General features: G+C 35.4%; 1 protein-coding gene across 1 annotated transcript in view; it reads left to right on the top strand.

Moving 5' to 3' along the window:
• MMP16 (matrix metallopeptidase 16) overlaps positions 1 to 22,215 on the top strand; it is a 169,403-nt gene that overhangs the window by 71,111 nt on the left and 76,077 nt on the right. The window contains exons 2-3 of the mRNA XM_054295490.1: positions 12,857 to 13,005; positions 20,578 to 20,700. Of these exons, the coding sequence (XP_054151465.1) occupies positions 12,857 to 13,005; positions 20,578 to 20,700 (272 nt within the window). The remainder of the gene's footprint in view (positions 1 to 12,856; positions 13,006 to 20,577; positions 20,701 to 22,215) is intronic.

Genomic DNA, 22,215 nt, shown 5'->3' with positions numbered 1-22,215 from the left:
GAAATATCTGTGTATCTGTTCTGATTTGAGATAGAATGGCCTAGAACAATGGATTCTAAACTGTTGATGCCACATCAATCAGAATCTGAATATCTGAAAGTTTTTGGTCACTGTATATGGGTCTCAGGTTGCAGGTTTTGTGGGTTCCTTAGGTATGGGTTTAGGGTACCTCAGAAATGCACTTCTGAGGTACCCTAAACTATAGAAGAGCATGATGTCTGCAAAATTCAAGATTTATTTGATTCCTGACTCTGTTTCCTCTCTTTTTAAACTTTGGTTTTTCCTTATTTTTGGTGTTGGATTTTGGGTGAATTTTTGGCGCTTTGTTTTTTCTTGGTTTGGTTTTTTTTGTCGGGGTTTTTGTTTGTTTGGTTTTGATTTTTTTTGGTTTTTTTTTCACTGCAGAAAAAACTTACACTGCTCCTTTTTCCTAAGGTTTTTCCCTTCCATTAGAAGCTGAGAAATACAATATTCACATTGTTGATTAACAATTGTTTACTCAATTACTATATTAAAATATTTTTTCCTGTGTCTAAGACCAAATCTTAAAAATAAAAAGTTTCATTCTTCTCTGAAACATAGATATGCATACACAGATAAACTGTTGTAAACACCCTTGTCTTTAATACTTAAAATCTGTTCTCACTTGCACTTTGAACCTCTAAAAACTGTATGCACACTTTTGGGAATTTGGATTTAATTGCTGAAGGGGTAAAACAAGGTCTAATTTTGCCTCTAGTTTATGGTAGACCAAGCCTAAAAAACATAGGTTAAACTAAAAACAAATTAATATCAAATAAACTGCTGCTTGGGATACTTAATATTGTATTCACCGGATTAAGATATTAATGGCATTGCTATGAGAACACAGGGCCTGTGATAATTATTAATTGCAAATGTAATTTTCAAAATGTACTTGGTTACTTAATTTCATGGAAGACCACGTCTTTTGGAAGAAGAACTCAGAAAAACATACCATATAATTTTCCCTGGTCTTTTCTGCCATTGTGATTCTATCTGCATGTTTGAGCTAGAAAACCAATGTTTTAAAAAAAAAAAAACCCAAAAAACCCCAACTTCTAAAATATGTGAACTTTGCAAATATTACCAGTGATGAATGTAAGTAAATTATTTTCTTTAAGCAAGTTTTTTGTAAAAATAATAATTATATGTATATATAAGTGTGGATAAATCCTAAACCTGTTGTTGGTTGGTAGTGATACTTGACTGAGCTGAGTACTGAGTGCTCTAAGCATCCATCTGAACCTATGGCTACGGAGAGCACTCAGGGACTCACAGCATCAGTTCCTAATTAAACAAAGCTGAAATTGTTCTACTACACTTTAAAATTGCAAAACACATGACCACAGCCCATAGGGGAGCTAATAAAAGATAATCCTGTGGCTTGCTTTGAAGCAATTACTCTACGTCCCTTTCTGCCTGCAGGAATCACCTTGTCACATCCCTCATATGAATCAATCTACCACTTCCCCTTCCCCCCTTCTATTTTTGTAATTCTGTCCTTTAACAAAAATAGAATTTAGAGGATGACATAAAAAGGAGAGTTGCAGATGTACTGAAATATATTCAGTTTTTCTGCTACTTGCAGGAGGCTTACAAACAGCTGGCAAGTTAGTGTATTGCAAGCAAAATAGACATCAACTGATGTATAAGGATCTTTTTGTCTTAATGAAAGTAGGAGCCTAATAAAGCAAGCCTGAGTTGGTCATATTCTGCCACTAATTTATACAGACATTTTTTCAAGGAAAATAAATATTTTACCTTGGAATTTATGTCTTTATTATAGCAAGTGAGATAGTTTTCTCTATACTTTCTGGTTTTTTTCCTTCACTTTAATATCATTGGCAGTAGTCAAAAGCTAAAAATCCCAGTTCTGAATTCACCTTTTCTTACTGCATAAGATTTTAACTCTGTACAGAAAATCAACTGTATTCATCTATTTTGATCCATGCTAAAACAGGATCAATGAAAGATATGTGATCATTGCTGAAGATGAATAAAAAAGTAGAAATGTTTACCCAGTGTTTTTGTTACCTTTTTAGCTACAGGGCACTGTGTGGCTCTGTTTGAACCACACGTACCAGGGGAAAACATGGACAGGTGCAATTTGCGTAAGCTATCACAGAGAATCATTGGAAGCAAGCATGTATAAAGGGCAGCACTAGGTTCTGATTGATCCCTGCCCTCCCTGTAGCAGAGGCATCTCCCACAGGCATTTTCTGAAGAAGTGTTGGAAATGAAAGTGGGAAACATTAATTATAGATCAATATCCCATGGAAACTCTTCTGCAGGACCAGCATTTTCAAAACTGGGGTATCAGTCAGAAACTAAAACAGTATGGGATAGAAGACATGCTATTTTCTGTACTGCCTTTTCAGCATTGAGGCCTCTGATCAGATACACTCATGATGTAGCTGAACTGACTGTGTTCCTTGCAAAACAGTGGCTGAAATGGAATGTTGTCCATCTTCCTCATGAAGAAATCATACAATTCAGGAGATATACTTCCTTTTTTTATTGGCTCCCTGGCCTCCTTGTAGATGTTATGAGGCTTTTATTTTAAATGTTCTGTTGTAGTATTTGCTTCTGTTTTGTTTTCATTCTGCCATGTGGACCAAATAAAGTAATTTGGGAAAGACAGAATTACCATTTTTGTTCATTACGTTGTCTTCCTATCTCTCCCTGGGAAATGACAAACTGCTATCGTACATCAATTTTATGTATTTACAAAATCCACGTTCATCTTCTATCTACAGATTTCTGCAGGAAAACATAAATCAGACTTTTCAAAAAGCTATAACAGTACTGTAAATATCATAAATCTTAGACCAGTCAGAAAAGGAAGTATTTCTAAAATATGCAATGATGTCTAGCAAGGAAGTACAGGATCTGAAATTTTGCATCTTACATATCTGACTTTGAAAAGCAGAAGAAAAAAAATAATATGTTCAAGTTACAAGTGGATATAGCATATATTTATATATTTACATTTAAAATATCTTTTGACTGTGGTAAACAAACATACTGTGCTAAAGTTTATGTTGCTAATAGTCATAACATCATTAATTGCTTAAAAATACATAGAAGGAAATAAAAGTGATATTCATCCAAATACAGGAACTAACTGATTCAGTTAAATACCTCCTGTTACCACTGAAGGCAGCTTTATTCTTGACTTTGGCATAGCCAGTTAGTTTTCTACAGACAAACTTTTAAACACTGCTTATGTGTGGTAAAGTATGAATTTACATGCAATCTTATTTATAAAGGTGTTGTAAAAAACCTATGAAGTATAAATCAACAAAAACATTCATTGTGCTGTTGCATTTCTGTTCTTTTGCTTTAATGCAATTTTAGTTTAACCCATAATATGACTATTCATATTATTATTGATATCTATTCAGTAAACATTTATGTAGATATTTAGTGGATGTTTCAGTGGTTCAGAATATGTTTCTCATGTTTATAAAATGAGAAAAACCTCTTATAATGAAGAAAATTAAATAAAGGCAAGATGGATAAAAAATGTTTGCTCAAGTCACATTTCCTTTAGATGTTTACATTGCATTTCATCTATTTCAGTGTTGTAAATTAAAACTGCATAAATTATAATAGTAAAGTTATTTTATCCAATGGATTCAAATACCAAGAGCCAAATATGGTTTGACTAACCATTTCCCCAAAGGAATTTTGTAGATTTACCTTTTCCTTTTTTACAATGGTCTACCTTCCCACAAGCCTTTCTAAAGTAACACACTACCATCTGTTGGTTTCCTACATAAATGTTTTAGAACAAAGTTTTGCTACTTTCGTAAAATTATTTGAAACAACCTATTGGGGTATATAAAAAGGAAAGTGATCATTACATTATTTTTGGTCAATACACTGCTGGTTTTGTTTTTGTTTTGGTTCACATCACAGCATGTAATTTATATTAGCGCCATATAAGAAAGGGGTACCAAATAACCAAGATTTCTTCACTCTTACGGTAGTATAAAATTTATGTTTCTGGTGCAGCTGCTGCTGCTGCTAATGATTTTATAGCTTATGAGGAAAAACCATATTTTTTTAAGTTTAAGTGATGTGCACACCTCCCTTTTGAAGTACACGGTTGCCTGCAATGATATTCTCAGAGCCTAAAGAAATATGTGGTCATTTCCAGCTAGTGCCAGCCACATGGAGACTTTCCTGCTTGTAGGATGGAGATTGAAGCATTGAGGCAGTCCTCATGAATTCATGAGGAAGTGCATTGCTTTGATTGTTTAGAATATGTGTCTGAGGAGAGATAGGCTTTCTCTTGAGAAATCTTAACCAGAATAAACAAAAGTTCAAGTAAGTACTAAGCTGTAGGATCTAAGCAGCAAATTCTATTTCCCTAGCAGCTTTTCAGTTCCCTACTTGCCTTTTTTATAAGAAAAACAACTGTGCCCTAAAATATTGTGATGTTAAGCATAGTCAAAGTTATGTCAACAATATACATTTGGATTCAATGAAAATAATCAGTTTGCAAGTGAGGCATTGCAAAGCTCTAGGGGTCAAAGATTAATACCAAGGCAATGGCAAGATGGGGTGATCTTCTGGAATGTGATGAAAGACTCACGGGGAACTCTTGCCTTTTTTGATATATCACCAAACAACAGTTGCATTTATATAATAATTGATATGTTCAAAACCTTGTGTAAATACTTGCAATGTTTTGAAGAGGAATATTGGAAGGCATCACTCATTTTTGCTAATGAGAAGTGAGTGATGATTTTCCAAGGAACACCTCATAGGCCTTTGATTCCACCAGAACTGCCCTGACTCCAGGTTCATCATAGTTTTTGTTATATGCCTATCACCTTGATCTAGTCAGTGGTTTTCTGGGATCCAGGCATCTGAATGAACTCCACCGCTACTTATAATGAGTCACAGGGAAGCATAAAAGAAAAAGAAAAATCTAAACCCAGAAAAGATCAAGAATGTTCCAAGTAGGAACACGTTAATAACTTCTCAGAAGATACACAAAGAGGGACAGAAAGAGGCAAAAAAAGTAAAAGGTTTGAGTCTTAAAGGAACTGGAGGTTATGGAATCTTGTGGACAATCTCCATTCCCCACAATGTTATGGTTATCAAAAAAATAGACAACAATTCTTTCTAAATGTATACAATTGCTTAGCTATCAGGCAGAAAGTTGCAATGTTGCACCTATGTTCTTTGTTAGTTTGAAATTCATAAACCAAAAGTGTGGTTGAACTGGTATTGTAGAAAGAGAGCTCTGTCCAACCACCTTCCAGGACCATATCCAGATGGCTTTTGAGTATCTCCAGGAATGGAGGCACCACAGCATCTGTGGGCAGCCTGTTGCCAGTACACAGTAAAAAAGTGATTCCTTAGACTGGAATTTCATGTGTTTCAGTTTGTACCCATAACCTCTGGCCATGTTGCTGGGCACTGTGGAAAAGGGCCTGACTCCATCGTCTCTGCTCCCTCCTTTCAGATATTTGTGTACACAGATAAGATAACCGTGGAGCCTTTTCTTCTCTAAGCTGAAAAGTCACAACTCTCTCAGTCTTTCTTCATAGGAGTGATGCTTTAGTGCCTTATTCATCCCTATGGCCTTAGAAGTTTCTTTTTTTTTTTTCTTTTTTTGGGACCAGTTAGGACAAATTCAGCCAGAATATTCAATACAGCGTTCTTATCCCTGCAGAGCACTTAATATTTTTCTAGAAGCTATAGAAATTCTAGTAAGATGCAGAAACAGAGTCCTTTAACATGAGCTGTATGATTGAGTATTTACATCTACCAGAAGTTTTATTTACAGAAGTATTTCCACTGGTCTGGGTCTCTGCCAGACTTTGCCTGAGTTTAGTTTAAACTTTCTATTAGTGATTGAACAAAATTTCCCTGAGCAACTAATGAACAAGGTCCACATTCTGAAGTCAGTTATAAATGTGTTTGAGGAAATGATCAAGAGGTTCTTTCCAGGCCACGGATTTGTGTCAGAGTTATTATACCACTAACCCACTCTCCACACAGACCGTAGAAGTAGTGAATAAACAATGTGGCTTCTGCCTTTGGAGCTGCGTAGTGTCTGATCTCTGTTCCAGGCACATTTCAGTTGCTGAAGGACAGTGCTATATGTAGACCCCACATCTGCTGCTTACTGGTGGGTTCCCATCTGCCTGGGATCTGTAAATGGCTCTGGCCTGGTGCTCCCGACAGCTCTTCTACACCTCCCACTTCTGCTGCTCTCGACCACATTGATTTTCCCATGTGTAAATGTGGCAGTAAAGGAAATTATTTAGAATATTTAAACTAAACTTGAATTACAATTGGGAGGAATTAAGCACACAGTTTTGAATACATTTTCCCTTTTTACTTTTGTTACTCCTTGGACTCTGAGTTTGAATCAAAGTCACTTACAGTGCAGAGCTTCTGGATTTGGGCTGGAGCCTTCATTCTTGAGCTGCCTCTCACTGAGAAGAGAAGTACCCTTTTAAAATTATCTCTGTCACTGTAGATGTGAGTGGGGAAATTCCAGATTTTCGTCTCTCTGCTGACATGCAGTATCATGTGTTAGTAAATCTAGTTGTCTGCTGTTGGAAACTAATATAGTAAGATTGTTCAGTTTCACATCTATTTTGTAGTTAGAATGCTGAAAAATCAATAGGCAGATACATAATAGAACAGTGGAGATGTCTCAATTAATTTTGAACTGACTAGATGCAGCAACACTGAACCCAGTCAAGCCAAATTTATTCTCTTCTGTGACCCGCTTTGAGGTCAACTGTATCTAAGTATTTACTGTAGTGCAGGCTGCAACCTAGACATCCCACAGACTTGTCTCAATTATAATGTCCCTGCTACAATTTTTGAAATCCCCAGTAAAGATTACTATCATTAATGTGTCTAAGAATGTTCCAGTGTCACATGCAAATTGTTTCTTTGGGGGGGTGTTGTCACAATAATTCACAAGAAAATAGGTTGGTCACTTTCTAGTTTATGTCAATGGAGAATGAAATTTTGCAAGTTGGTGTTTTGACCTTTTCTTTCTGGCATGTTCAAAGCAATAAAAAACATAATTTCTTGGTCTGAAGATGCTTCCTTCATTTTAAGATCTTGTCCACACTACTATAGAATTTACAAGAAATTGATTTGTTTGTTAGCTTCAGTGTACTCTGAACATGCAAGCTGATTTTTTAATTGTTAAGGATTAATTATCTCAAAGCCACAGGTACTAAACCAATCGTGACCATTAAACTTCTGTTTTATCTATCATAATTCTTATTTTCATTCTGTAGACATTACTGCTAGACTAGGTAGAGTCTCCTGGACTGTGTGTGTTTTTTCTTGAAAGTATTTTCCTTACTAGCTGTATGCCATGCACTGTATACTCATTCACATCTGCGTATTCTTTTAAGAAGAAAAAACACCACTGATGGGGAACTGGTGGCACTGGAGGCAAGAGGAAAGAAAGACATCAGAAGATTTCCTATAATGCTCTGTGTAAACACTTTGGTTTACTTCTGACTATCTGTCTATCAAGTTTTCACTGAAAAGTTCAGTATTAGCTGCAATAGGAGGGTCTGTAATTAAACCACACCATTAGCCATGATTATTTCACCTGAATGAAGAAATAATTTAGTCATATGGATACTAATTCTAGAGCTAGCATATTTATCCTTACTATAGTTAAAGCCTTCAATCCCATTCAAAATTACATCAGCACTTAAACTACTAAATCCTGGGGTGATCTGTGTAAGTTAGAATTATAAATGTATGCTTTTTGAAAATACAAATCTGAATTACTCAGACACTTAAAATATTTTTACTTACAGTGCCTTTGGTGGAAATATATTAAAAAACAGAAGTCAAAATATTTTGAAATTATGAAATATCACAGTTTTACTCAGTAAAGATAGGAAGTCTGCAGATAAAATCTAAAACAGGAATAGGAACACATTATTAATAATTATATGCAGCTGCACTACTGAAGATATTTATGAAATTGTTTTTATTTGTGCTTTACTAGACTGATTTACTAAGCCTTCAAGTTCATAGAACATAATTGTATTGTAGCTTATACAATGTGCTGTCATTCAGGAATGTTAATAATTTGTCACTAAGCTTTCTTCTCTCTTAGAAATCAGTAATCTAGCTGAAACTCTGAGTGTCTTAATAATATTCTTGTTTAATCTTTAATGATAATACATCCATTTTCTTTGTTCTTAATAAGAGTTTGGTGTCGACATACTGTTTTTCAAATCAATCTTTCTTCCTAAACAAGCAAAGATCTGAATGATTAGGATCCCTTGGTGTGTTTAATACACTTTAAGTTAACCCATTCTTTATTCTTTAGAGGAGAAAAAAAATACAGCCATGTGAGAAAATTCTATCTGTTCCACACAGCACAGCATAAGTAGCAGTTACAAACTAAAATAAAAATATTTTTTTTCATCATGTCATTAAAAACCCCTAAACCCTAGGTATCTAGTCAATGACATCCAAAATCTGGAAGGTGATACAGCTCATGTGCTGAGCATTTGCAGGTTCCATGGATGCCTGCAGAACTGTGAGGTCCTCAACAAACTCCTGTCTAAAGATTTTCTCACCAGTGGATTCTGTTTCTCATTTTTTTTTACAGTTATGAGAACAGAAAGTGGAATTAGGCTGAAAAAACTCTTCTGGTGGGAAAAAATGTGTAAAACATGGATTTAAAATTTTAAAATGTATAAATGAATGGGACATAAGCCTTGAAGTTCTGTTATTGAATACAAATATTTTAGGGTAATTTTATTTGTGGTTTTTCTGGTATTTTTTCTCTTCCAAAATGAAATATTTGGTCCATATTCTTCTGAATTACTCCTAACACTACAGCTAAACTCCAGTGTTTGTTAATAGCCCAATAGTGGGAACTGACATAGAAATCTAGTGCAAGCAGATGCTTAGTAAAGATAGATTTTCGGTTCAGGTTCTCTGGAGGTTAATGCAGATAATGAAATATGATTAAGCAAAAGAGGTTTCTTTATTTCATTTTTAAAATTTTACAATGAGTGACATCAGAACGTTCAAATACATAAAAGGCTGCTTCAGAACAGGAATAATTGGTTCCCTTTACCTGTAGCAGGTAAAATAAAAAGTTACAGGCTTAAATTATTATTAAATCATAGTAAGAAGTATTCAACTCTAAAGGAAGCTTCACAGTGGTGGGATACTAAAGCACTGTACTAGAGGGGGAAATGGTGGAACCTATTGCCTTCCAGCTGTGGTGACCTGAGAGATACCATGGATCTCATTTTGCAGCAGGACAAGAAAGTCCTGCCCAAAAACTTGTCTTGAAGTAGTAGTATTTTATCTTCTTAAATTGTAGAAAGGAATGAAACATATCACTTATTTGGAGTCTGTGCAAAGGATCCCATTGATGTCCAAGACGTTGCATGTTAGAGGGATCTACTTCACTATTTCTTTGTTCCAAGACCAAAGATTTCCTCAGGATGAGGCTTGCCAAGACTGTCATTGCTAAAGTACCTTAAAGGCAGATTAAGTCTAATTTCACTAGAGGGGAGGGTAAAATTCTTCTGTGTATAATTTATTTTATAGCTTTCCTCAAAAGTACAAGAGCAAGAAATTTTTTTTTTTTCTTTCATTCTGCTTCTCACACTGTTTCTTTTCCTGATTGCTGTTTTGCCCACCTCTATATTCTGGGCTTCAAGTTAAGTTTCTCCTCTATAGTTCACTGCACTTGGGCTATGAACAATAAAATCTGAGGTGCATATTTCAGATATCTGGTAGTCTTAGCCAAGGTCCTTCAAAAGTTTTTTATTCTTCTTGCAGAAAACTGCAGAACCAGATTTTCTGTCTTTTTTCTTGTTTCATTGTTCGTACTCATAAGGACAGAGTAAAGAATTTTGTAACACTGAATGCTACTAGCTCTCAAACATTCACCAGTCTAAGGTCAATTTGTCTGAATTTTGAAAAAGAAACTTACTTTCAGAGTGTCATCTGACTTTCCAGTATGTTGGCTGTGTCTTCTATGCTATTTTGAAGGCTGAGAGAAGACCCAGGTGGTCTACTTCCTTTGTTCAGTGATTGGGGGTGGCTTTCAGGCATCCTGTACTTACCTTGCATGTAAGACTTTTTAGATAGAGAAAGGCTTTACTGTCCTCTCCTGCTGTTTCTGAGCCAGCTCTCTTTTCCTTTCCTGCCAAGTGTGTCTGCAGTGGCACTCTGCTAGATTCCTGTTTGTTCTCCCTGCCCCACTTCTCCCATGAGCAGTAGTCCCCAAGATATTTTTTCTGTCTCTATTAATATCTTTGCTAATTGAGATATCTGAAAGTTTAACTTCTGGCAAGTTTTCTTACTTGCAACCCCATATTTTTGACTTCTTCAGTTATGCTGCAGTGAGGATGTTTTTGTGTGGTGAGAGGTGACCTCCCAAGCTTACCAAGCAATTTTGTCTGCCCTTAGCACCTGAGAGCTTCATAAAAAGCCCTGGTCTGTGTCTGCATACCAAGTTCTTGCTGAGAAGGGGCTGTGACATGCTGCTCAGAACTATTTTTCTTGCCTTACTATTTGTTTTGATATCATTGCCTTGAGAAGATGAATATAAAAATAACCCCATTATTAAATGTACTCATTGTAAATATTAGTGCAAAGAGACTGTACGTACATACTACGCTGGAATCAATCCACTCTGTGTCAGGCATTTATTTCTTAGTTCTGTGATCTTGTTTCTGCCTAGTACATTGCTCTTGCCAACATTCAGACTCTGTCTGGCCTTTCAGAGCTATCTTCCAGTAATGTAGGGAAGAACAGGCTTCATCTGCAAAGTGGCACATAAACAAAGTTATTTCTGTACTTACCCAAATCTTGCACACCCTTAATGTACACAAGCTCTTCCTTAAAACTGCAAAGTGTAAGAAGGTATGAATATATAACACTGTATGTAGGTACTGATTGTAGCAATTCATTTATATTGTGAATAATAGCATTTTCCCATCTATTAAAGAAAATTTCCTTATTTTGAATGGTTCCTGTATACGGAGATAGTGTGAAGATGAAAAACTTTAGTCTGCGTCTTAATCCTGTCTCTATCTCCCTGTCCTGTTGTATTTCCCTGTTTTGTGGAGCTCACAAACAGATTGTGAGTTTGATCCCTGCAGGCCATTCATTTTAGGGTTGGATTTGATGATCCATGTGGGTCCCTTCCAATTCAAAGTATTCAGTGATTTTGTGATTCTGTGGGTTTTGAGTTTGTGTGTGAACTGCGAAGGTAAATGTGTGTTTAAGGTAAACATGCTTAAATTAGGAATATCTGAACTCATAACCTAAAGATTTCCACAGTCTTCAATTCCAGTTTGATCTTTTACTTACACTGAGCCAATGTTCACCTATAGAGCACATTTGGTGTTAGTAAAGTGAACCTTAATAATAAGTTAATTCAAGGTGATCACCTTCACTGTGTTCATAAAAGGGGAGTGCACCACAACAGTGGTTAACCTGCTGTAAAACTAAAATGGTGGACTTGTCAAGATAAATTTAAAACGGAAAATAGACACATAGGTTGGTGTTAGGCTGCATATAAAGAGTGTACTTACAAACAGGTAAAAACCCAGAAGTGTTGTATGAGGCAGAGATCCCGCAAAACACTGTAAGGTGTGGTGGGTGGATAGTGTTCATTAATGTAATGATTCAGAATCCGTGAATTGTGATGTGATATGTTTGAAAGAGGTGGCAGAATCTTTTTGGTTTTTTTTGTTTGTTTGTTTGTTTTTTGTTAAAGAACAGAAGATCAGATTTATGTGGTTGCAAATATTTTGTTACTGGGGGGGGGGGGTGAAACTGCAGCAATACATTTTAACTGAGTCTTTTAAATTGGCAATATATGTACCTTTCATTTTGGTGAGCACTTCCAGCCCTCAAAGGAAAAGACATTTTTAAAGCTGTATCCATGTCCTCGCTTCCTCAAAAGTCTTTCACTGTTTTCTGTATAGTCTTGATTTTGAGAATACATAGAAACCTGATACTGCAGCTACTTTTTTATGAAATGTTGCCTCAAGAGGACAGCAGGTTTCAGAGTGTTTGTCCAAGGGTTCTTAAGATAGTGGCTTTAATCCATAAAGCTTTCAGTAATTTGGACCTCACAGTTCTACACAATTAAGAGCATAAGTATTTGGCATTAAGTCCATCTTGATTTTAAAAGGCAGTTCCTCTTATCAGAGAGTTTTCTCTAAGTGAAGGCAGACTCTGCTACTTTACTATCTCCTGGAAACCTGCTTTGCCTATAAGTATGTGACTTTGATATTTTTCTGATAAAGCTGAATGCCTCCCTACCCTCTCTTTCATGTTATTCGAGAGACAATAACAATTTAGTGCAAATGTGTGAACTATTGTGGATTTATTATTGTAGATGGTGAATATTATTATGTGCCCTGTGGGCAGTCAATTGTAGGTGGCATATATTGCAAATTTATATCTTGTCTGCTTAAAACACTATTTGAAATGCCTAGAGACAGGGTTAGCTGCTTAAGTTGTAGCTTCAAATAAATAAATAAATAAATACATTAAATAAATAATTGAAGCAGGCAGTTTCAGATAATAAAGAGAGATGGCTTCTGGGTAGAAAACTCTGTACGTCTTGTAGCAACAGAATCTTTAATAAAGAAGGTGAAATAAAATTCCCAAAGAATTTCTTATCTGCAGATAAAATAAAAAAAGAAAACCCAAGCACCCAAACTATCAGGACATATACTTGGTGAATTAGAATCTTCTTTCTGTATGGTATACAACTGATTACTAGGGAGCATTTTTACCTCTAATTTCTATTTAATAGCCACTGCACTTGTCATTGCAGGTATGGTTACAAAAGTATGGCTACCTTCCACCAAGTGACCCCCGAATGTCGGTGTTGCGCTCTGCAGAAACCATGCAATCAGCTATAGCTGCCATGCAGCAGTTCTATGGCATTAATATGACAGGAAAAGTGGACAGGAACACAATTGAGTAAGTAACCAGTACTGAACTGCTCTTGACTTTTCTGTTTCAAGCAGGGTAAAATAGAACTGGGAAGCAGCAGCATAACTGGAGTATCCAAATAGTGTTGCAGCTTCAGATGAGGAGGTAAATTGTTTCTCTGTTCCTTGCCTTTTCATTTTCTTCAGCTTTTTTATTTCATGGGAGCAGGTCATCACCTGCCTAACTGATGTCTGCCTTTGGGCAAGCGATTGTAAACAAGATATCTCAGGGTTAACTAAAGTAAGGGCCAAAAGGTTATCATTGTGGAAGGCAGAAAACTGGCAAGAATCCACAAAATATATCACAGTTGAAGGAGTCTTGTTTTACTGGAAAATCTTTAGTGTAAACTTCTTTATTCTTATTTATTAAATTTAGCAGACTCCACTGGCCCATTTGTTTAGTGGTTGCTAGTAACAAAAAAACAGTGTGGTGATTTTAACATGCAGTAAAATTGAATTCGTTTTGCATGTGCTTTGTGATTCTGAAGTTGTTTCAGACTCTGTGTCTGACTTTGGTGACAGAATGGACACAGAGAAACTCTGTAAAACAGCTATTTCAGGACACTTTCAAACAACTCTGTACTATGCCAAATTATAAAAATATGCCAAAAAAAAAGAAACTAAACAGAAAACCAGGGACTATTAGTACACAATTAAGAGAACATATCTGGGATTAAGACAGGAGGACCAGGGCAGTAATTATGCCCCTGTACTTCACACTGGTGGAGCCTATCCATGAATCCCCCATTCTATTTTGGGCCCTTCACTGCAAGAAGGACATTGAGGAGCTGGAGTATGTCCAGGGGAGGGTGACATGGCTGGGGAGGGGTCTGGAGCATGAGTCCTGTGAGGAGCAGCTGTGGGAATTGTGGCTGTTTAACGTAAAAAAAGGAGGCTCAGGGATATGTTATCACTCTCTATAGCTACCTGAAAGGAGGTTGTAGCCAGGCAGGGGTCAGCCCCTTCTCCCAAGTAATAAGCGACCTGACAAGGCTCAAGTTGCACCAGGGGAGGTTTAGATGGATATTAGGAAACAGTTCTTCGCCTACAGGGTTGTCAAGCATTGGAACAGGCTGCCCAGGGAAGTGCAGATGTGGCACTTAAGGACATGGTTTGATGGTGGTTGTGGCAGTGCCATGATAATGATTGGAATCAATGATGATAGAGGTCTTTTCAAATTTAAACTATTCTCTGATTTGAAGTGCTTGTTGGACTCATTTCAGTTAAATTGTGATAAAGATTATTCTGTGATTTCTGAAAAAGTTACTTTGCTTGAAAAGCAAGCAATAATTCAATAGTGCTGTCACTGCATATCCAACATTTGCTTCAGTGAAACATGCTTCTACTGCTCTAAAATCCTTATTAGGGGAGGAGGGGGGAATTGTCCTTCATTTCCCATTTACCACCCCCCCCAACCTGATGTGTCATCTTTTGTTATTCTTGTATGGTAAAGTAGCTGACATTAATGATTTTTCTATCATTTAGAGTTTAGGGAAGCGACTACACAAAATGCTGGCAGGATTGGAAAAATCATTTTATTCCACTGACACATACTCTATTGCATTGAAAAGCAATAAAACAAAGCAGATTTTGTGGCTGCCCTCAGGGGAGGTGAGTTGATCACACATCCCTCAGTTTAGGAATTTAAAGGACCACAGACCATGCAGTGCAATAGCAGAAAATGCCTTGTGAGAGTGCCACGCTCAAAGTATGTTTATGGTCCTCTGCAGGGTGAGCAGTCTGGGCTCTTCATACATCTTCAGTGACTGGTCTTTGAGGAGAGAGTGCTGCCAGTCACCAGGACCCTTTTCAAGACATATTAGTAGCAGCTTTGTCAGAGACAATATATTTCACTAAAATGGTCTGTTCACAGCAGCACAAAAGAGACAGAAAGGGGTAACCTGAGGAAAAGCAGAGACCATCTCAATTTATAGTATGAGCTGGAGAATTGACAAAAAAAAAAAAAACTAAACCAAAATTCTAAACTCAAATGGAGATGGTTAATGTTGCTGATTTGGCATTTTTTCCAGCAAGATTTTCTACACTTCTGCAATTTAAGAGATGAATAAATTCATCTGTGCAGCAATCCAAAATATTAATATTGTAAAGTGGTGAATATTGAGTCTTCGAGATCTTTTGATGCATGATTTTCTTCTACACAGAAAGATACATTAATATATTGCAATTCTTAGATACATGTAACTCATGCTGCATTTACTTAGATATTTGGAGTCACACTTACTTGAGTCAAGTTAGGAACAGAACTGACTCTTAAAGGATTTTCACACTTACATTGGTGTTGAAAAAGCAAAGCAATAAAAACCTGATTTTTAACTAAATTCTGGCCTCAAGGTACCATCAGTTCACATTACTAAATATTCATGGGAGATATGACTGCATAATAAAATTCAGTTGTTCATTTGTGGCATTATTTTGTAAAATTTTGAAATTTTTTCCCTTTCATTTACACAGAAAATATGTATACTCTTTAGGTCAGAAATATGTGACAGTTTGTCATTTGTTTCTCTGAGATTAATATGCTGTAATAATTAACAATGCTGGTGTTCCAAATAATAAATAAAGCAGGAACCCCATTAAAGATATGTTCCCATCTTATGGAAGAGGATTTACCTGCCTCTTTGACACATCTTGAGAAGACATTATGATGTGCCTCTTTGTCTTCAGAAGGACAAACAATTTAAAAAGTTATAGTAGCAACTTCATAGGAACTAACTTTGGTGGAATTAACAAAGAAATAATGTCCTACAGCAGCAGCACCATCAAATGTCTCCTGGGGGGATTTTGCTGCTCTGAGAAAAGATAATCCCTCAATGACTATTTTGGTATGCATAAATATGAACAGTGTTCATCCTCTCCCTACTACTCAGCATTCACTTGGTTTTGCTATTTTTTTTTCTCAAGTGTACTGGAAAGAATGATACATACTTTCCAATGACACTCATTCTTCCAGGGAAGAGTGAGTGGTGGGAAGAGACATCCTTATAATGGTGTAGAAATGTGGGGGAGGTTCTGAATACAAGTACCATGAGAATGGCTAACCCAATGAAAATACTGTCTAATGTTTGCATGGAGTGCCACAGTATTTTCTGTATGTAATTTATATATTTTTATTATATTGTTTCATATTATTTTTTATTTTATATCATTTTTCATGAAACTTTGACTGTGTTTCATGAAAAAGAGACATTTCTTAAATGGACCCACTGTTGGCATTCCTGTTCTTCTGCGTCCCTAAAAGAAACATTGTAGAAAAAGATTAGTTGTTGTCTTCTCTTAAAATTGCTATTCACATTCCCAAGACTTGTTTTGCACTTTTGAGGAGTACACTGCAAACTTCCTGATATACAGGTGCAATGGCCATGTATAGGATGCTGACTAAATCTGTGCAATAATAACGAAGCTTTCATTTTATTCTAATGTCATCCTTTAGAAATAAATGGCAAATATGCTTATTTCAATGCTTAGATGAACTTCTAACCATGTTCTCTGCTGTTTATATATTAACTGTCAGTCACAAAGTAAATTCTGAGCTGTTGGAATTGATTCAGTGGTTTATTTTCTTACTAAATTAGTAAATGTTTTTGTACAAAAGTATACATAAGGTCTGTACCTCCAGCAAATATTCGATGAGAAGTCTTAAAAAAGGAATCATCAGGGCTGAAATACAATATCTTACATCACTCTTTGCTGTCTCTTATTACTTACCAAGTGTCAATAAAGTCGTGTAATAGCAGGCTACATAAGCAAAGATGCTTTGAAAGACGTTCATGGGGATGTCTTCTCCTCACTAGAAGTTTAAGCGTATAATTAAGTAGTTTTCTTAAATAGACGTCTATAATTTGTCCAACCACTAAGCTGAGTTGCAGTAACTCAAGCTGAACCTTCTTTTTTATTTTCCTTTTTTGCTATAACTCTGTCCCCAAAAAACCCCAAAGCTCAAAAACAACAGAACAATTGTGCAACCTTAGCATCAATTTTGATAAGGGATAAAGCAGTTTGGGCCTTCCACCAAATTTATAATTTTTAATGTTCTGATGCTGTGAGGGTAAATTTTTTTGTTGAAGGCTTAAGAAAAATAAGAGACAGAAAGAGATTTATCCTCCTAGAAAATAAAAACAAAATATGGTTAGGCAACTGGCTTGAGATAAAAGTTCAGTTTCATCTCTCTACTGGAAGAGCATCACAGTTTTGCTGCATATTTTTCTTTTAATCTTTCTAGATTTGCTGTGAGTCTAAAATATTTAAATTTTCCTGACATATATAGTTCCTTAAGATTCAAACTAATGGAGTTAGAAGAGGAATGTGATGTGACACAGTATACAGATAGAGAACATTAGTCACAATTAAGCCTCTTTATTGAGTACTTATAAAATATTAATTTTGAAGGGCTGCTGCAGAAAAGATTTCTCAAAGTTCAAAAACAAAGTGATGAAAGAGAGGCAAAATCATTACTTGTATGCACCTTTTAAAAATGAAGCATATTTCAAAACATTTCAAAAATATGTCAAATAATTAAACTCCAACAAAGAATCAGGAACATGGAAAACCTTGATCATATCACGTTAGAAGAAACTATATTTGGGAAGAACATAGAAATCAATGTTTTATTTGTCAATTCCCCCAAGGGAAGACCATATTATGTGCTAAATATCTGGAATGTCATGAGCATTAATGTTAATTACTAAGAGAAGTCTTCCTCTCAGTGTGTGTCAGAACAATTACTGTTGAAAAATAAATTAAAATTTTATAGAAACCTAGGGAAAATTTATATGTCTGAAGTTGTTAACATTTTGCCTCATTTCTGTGCTTGAAAATACTGAGCTCCCATACTAGTCATGCACTGGTTTGTTTAAAATTCGACATCTAAACTTAGCTCAGCTAAGATCTAGGTGATAGATTTGGTGACGTTCCAAATTTTCAGCTGCAAATTGCATCTTTCCTTAAATTTTACATGAAGATAATTTCCCATAAGCTACTGAACCGTGCCTGCAATGACTTCCATTTGATTTATATTTGGATTTATGTTGTGTGAACTACAGTCCCAGACCTCATGTAACAATAGTAAGAACATTAGTAGTCCAGACAGCAGGACAACTTGGAACATCCCCTCTCTGTCCAAGCCAATCAGGGTACAAACATGATGGCCTTGATAGGTACATACTACTTCAGAATCAGTACAGGAACAAATTGTGACTGCTTGAATTTCATAACATGTTATTTTGGGCCACATTTTGTTTTGTTAAAAAAGGATTGTCAGTAGTTGTAGCAAGATAATACAATGTTGACTTTTGAATCCACATTACCTACTGTTCTTGACATTTAGTATTAGTTCTAAAGTGTGAAAAAATTTTTACATTAACAAGATTTTCTGCAAGATTATTGAATCTTTTGGCTTGAAAAATTATTTCAATAGCTTTGAAGATGAACTTTTAAATTCAGAACTTAGAATATTTACTCTTATCTGCTCCTAGCTTGCTAGTGAGCAAACCCTGTTATTAAAATAGGTCTCCATCAGTTAAGCTAAGTAATGTAAACTTTTTGGAGAAGGGAAAGGACTAATTCAATGTAATTCAATGACTTTTAAGTCATTGCCCTTGAAATGATACAACTATGAGTGATATATGTACATTTTATACAATATCTTTGTGCAGTGTTTCTAACAAAATATAATAGTTATTTGGTTTTGCTTTATTCCTTGCTTCTTGCTCTTGATGTAGGGATATCACCTTAAGGCGAGAACACCAATCTTTGTTAGGTTTGCATCTTTTTCTGCAATGTCTGTGTTCAGTTTCAACAACATAATTTATAATACTCTTATTAAAAAGTATTACTAACAATGTGTCTAAAAGTTTTTGAAGGTCTGAGCCAATTTCAATCTCATTAAGTGTAAACATATCATTTTAATAAAAGAGTATTATTGCCCTTTGGTCTGTAACAGAGGTCTACTTCTTTCCTTCATTTTCTTTCATTATTAGACCAAATTAAACTTTTCAGTAATATTTCATCCCAAAAATGCCTAATGTCTACTTTGTTGCATGGTTATTTTATTTCAAAAATCAAAGGAACCTGAAGTAAAGTTTCAGGGTGCTTCAGCAAATGCTGGTGGGATAAGGGCTTTTAGATTTTTGCAGTACAGTCTTTGCATGCACTAGGGAAATAACATTGTTTTCCTTGTACCTCAGATATTTTATGTGCCACGCATAAGTATTCTGACTAGAAATTAGAATAAATCATTCTATGTTTCTTATTAGAAACAGGTGATTGCAAACTTGATGTCTCCAGTTAAGGCAGTTAAATCCATGAGTTTTTAGTTCCTGACCTCTACTACTCAATACATTTGTCTCACATCAGAGTTTTTGTAGGCTCTTATCCTGCAGGGCAAGTGAAATGCAGCCCCATCTTGGTACTATCAAGATAATTTTGTACTTTCCCACGGGCTGGTGAGCTTAACACCTACTTGTGCCTTTGAAAAACAGTTTGCTATATACCCATAGCTACTGCATATATGAATTGTTACAAGTATAACTGTACTTTTAAACTACTTCTTATACATTTATCAAATTAAGTGAGGCTGATGATTGACTGTTTGCTTTTTTGGAGTTTTTTTATTACCTGTGCATGTTTTAAAGGGAATCCACTTTCTGAGATGACATTTGAAATTACTTTCCTGTCATCCAATCACACATATATACGGCTGCTGTATGTACATTTATTTACAAAACAATACCAGTTTAATGGTGAGAAATTTGTCCATGAAAGCCTGAATGTGGGTATGATTACTGTTCTGTTAAGTGCTATTGGAAAACTATAGCTTTTACATAAGTAATTGTTTGGAGTGATAGAAATACATTAAGCTGGAAAAAATAACAGAGGAGATTTGTCTTTTACTTACGCAGTAAAAGACTTTAGCCTTACTCTCTTCCTGACGGTAAATTGTCCTGCAGCCATTCAACTCATAAAATAATGACTTTATAGCTGTATTTTCTTTGAACTGAATAGTGCCTTACACTACAAGTGAGAAACAGTTCAAGGATATTGCTGTGGAAATTATACTTTTGAATTAGATATCTTAATTATAATATGTTTGAAATGCTGGCTAGTTTATTATTTTTTTAATATTGGAAAACAATGAAATATTGAAGAGCATTGTAGAAATGCAGCCTTTATCTGGGAAATCTGGTGCTACTGAAATAATCTTTTTTATTGCATGTGATTTAGATTTTTCAGCTTGATTTTGTGCAGAACATTAAATATTCTTAAGCAATAATTCCTGAGTTAAGTATCTCCATTAGGAGTTTACAGTTGCAATGAGATACATCTCATTGTGTGGAAAAAGAGTAAGATAGAAGAACTTGGTAGTATCAAAAAGGTAGCAATTTCAGTATCTTGAATTAAAAGAATGCCAACAGTCTTTTATATTTATTAGTTTATTATGTTCTATAAAATTATATATACCGATAATTACATGTTTTTATTAGGGATGCAGTGGCTATGATTTTTCTTCCATGTTGCTTTAACTGTGTGGTGCTGTTTCTTGCAGCTGGATGAAGAAACCTCGATGTGGTGTGCCTGACCAAACAAGAGGTAGCTCCAAATTTAACGTTCGTCGGAAACGCTACGCGTTAACAGGACAGAAATGGCAACACAAACATATCACTTACAGGTACCAAAGATATTCCTATAAGCATACAAATGTCACTAACAGTGATGACTTTCCACCTAAAGTAAATATAAATTCCTGAATGTTTTTCAATACTTTGAGAAGTTTATTATTACTGTACGATATTAAAGTGTTACAATGGATACATCCTATAAGTATGTATGTGCTGCATAAGAACCAAGTTTTTTTCTTGGATTAAAATTGCATGTATTTGGTAACCAGTAAGTTCTACAAAGCGTACAGCATCAATTAAACACCTGGTACTTCCTTAGGGTTACCTTTCAGCTTGGCAACTGCTCAGGGAATAATGCTCTGAATCTAGGAGTATGTAATGAAACTCAGATTTATAATTTAAATATGTAAAATAGGGTATTGAAAGGAGTCAATCTGTGCAAAATGTAGGTGCCTATGGGTCTGTTCTAAGTACCAATTAATTTGATTATAATTTGACGAGTCACTGACCCAACCATTTCCAGCCTAGGTGATGATGGACATAGGATTAGTGTCTGCATCTGTCTAACTCCTGAGTCCGGTACATAGTTAGCACAGTGTGCCTGCTGTCAAAACTGAGGCCTTGAAGGGAAAGTTAGATGGAAACTTCCAAGATATACTCACTAGAGCTCTGTCAACCAGAGAAAGTGTCATCATGTATATAATATAAAGTCCATAATCTGTCAGCAAACGAAGGATTCCAATACAAACTGTTGGAAAATTTACACAGCCTCATCATGGATTCCTGTAATATCTAACAGGGGTAAGTTCTGGGGGACAAAATAGTTTTCAAATTCATTATCTGGTGCCATTATTCATGAACCCATGCAAGTATTAAAGCTCAAAAGCCATAATTGTCATATAGACTGTTCTTCATGCTGTGGTGAACATATAGCTTCATTAGTAACCCTATGTCACTACTGTGGTTTATAACTGAATTAAAGGATTCTAGTTTAAGACATTACATTCTGATATAACATCAAGCAATAGACAATTTTGGGTTGGTATGTTGCTTTGGCTGAAGTCCTTTATTGTTAATGTAAATGTAATTTATAGTTGGTTAGAATAAAAATGCCCACCCACAGCATTTTATATCTATTTGCATTTTAGAATTTAAATGCAGTGTGTGCACACTTAGGAGGCATCTACTCATATGTGTGCTTTCCTACTACTATGATTTTTACAGTCTGATTCCCTATTTCATTACAGAATTTTTTACAATAGTCTAAATCCTACCCCTTGTATATCTTCTGGACTGTCAACCAAGACATTAATCCAAATAACAAATGAAGGTGTCCAGTATTAAACTAAGTGACAACTATCTAGTAATCTTTCTCACTTTGAAGAATTTATAGCAGTTCTTTATCTCCTGCCTCCTCTCTCTCTCACTTTGATAGACCTCCAGACGAACAGAGCTTTGAAGTGAATAACTGTAATATTTTTGGCAGTGAATTACAGTACAAAATACATTTAAAATAGAAACCATAAATTTGATTAGAATAAAAAATATGTTATATTATCTATTTG

Source organism: Melozone crissalis, unplaced genomic scaffold (genome assembly GCF_028551555.1).
Source record: "Melozone crissalis strain CALT ecotype California unplaced genomic scaffold, PUWL_Pcris_2 ptg000002l_1, whole genome shotgun sequence".
NCBI classification, from domain to species: Eukaryota; Metazoa; Chordata; class Aves; order Passeriformes; family Passerellidae; genus Melozone; species Melozone crissalis.
The sequence above is the reverse complement of the archived record's forward strand: the minus strand, read 5'-3'. Positions and strand labels throughout refer to the sequence as shown.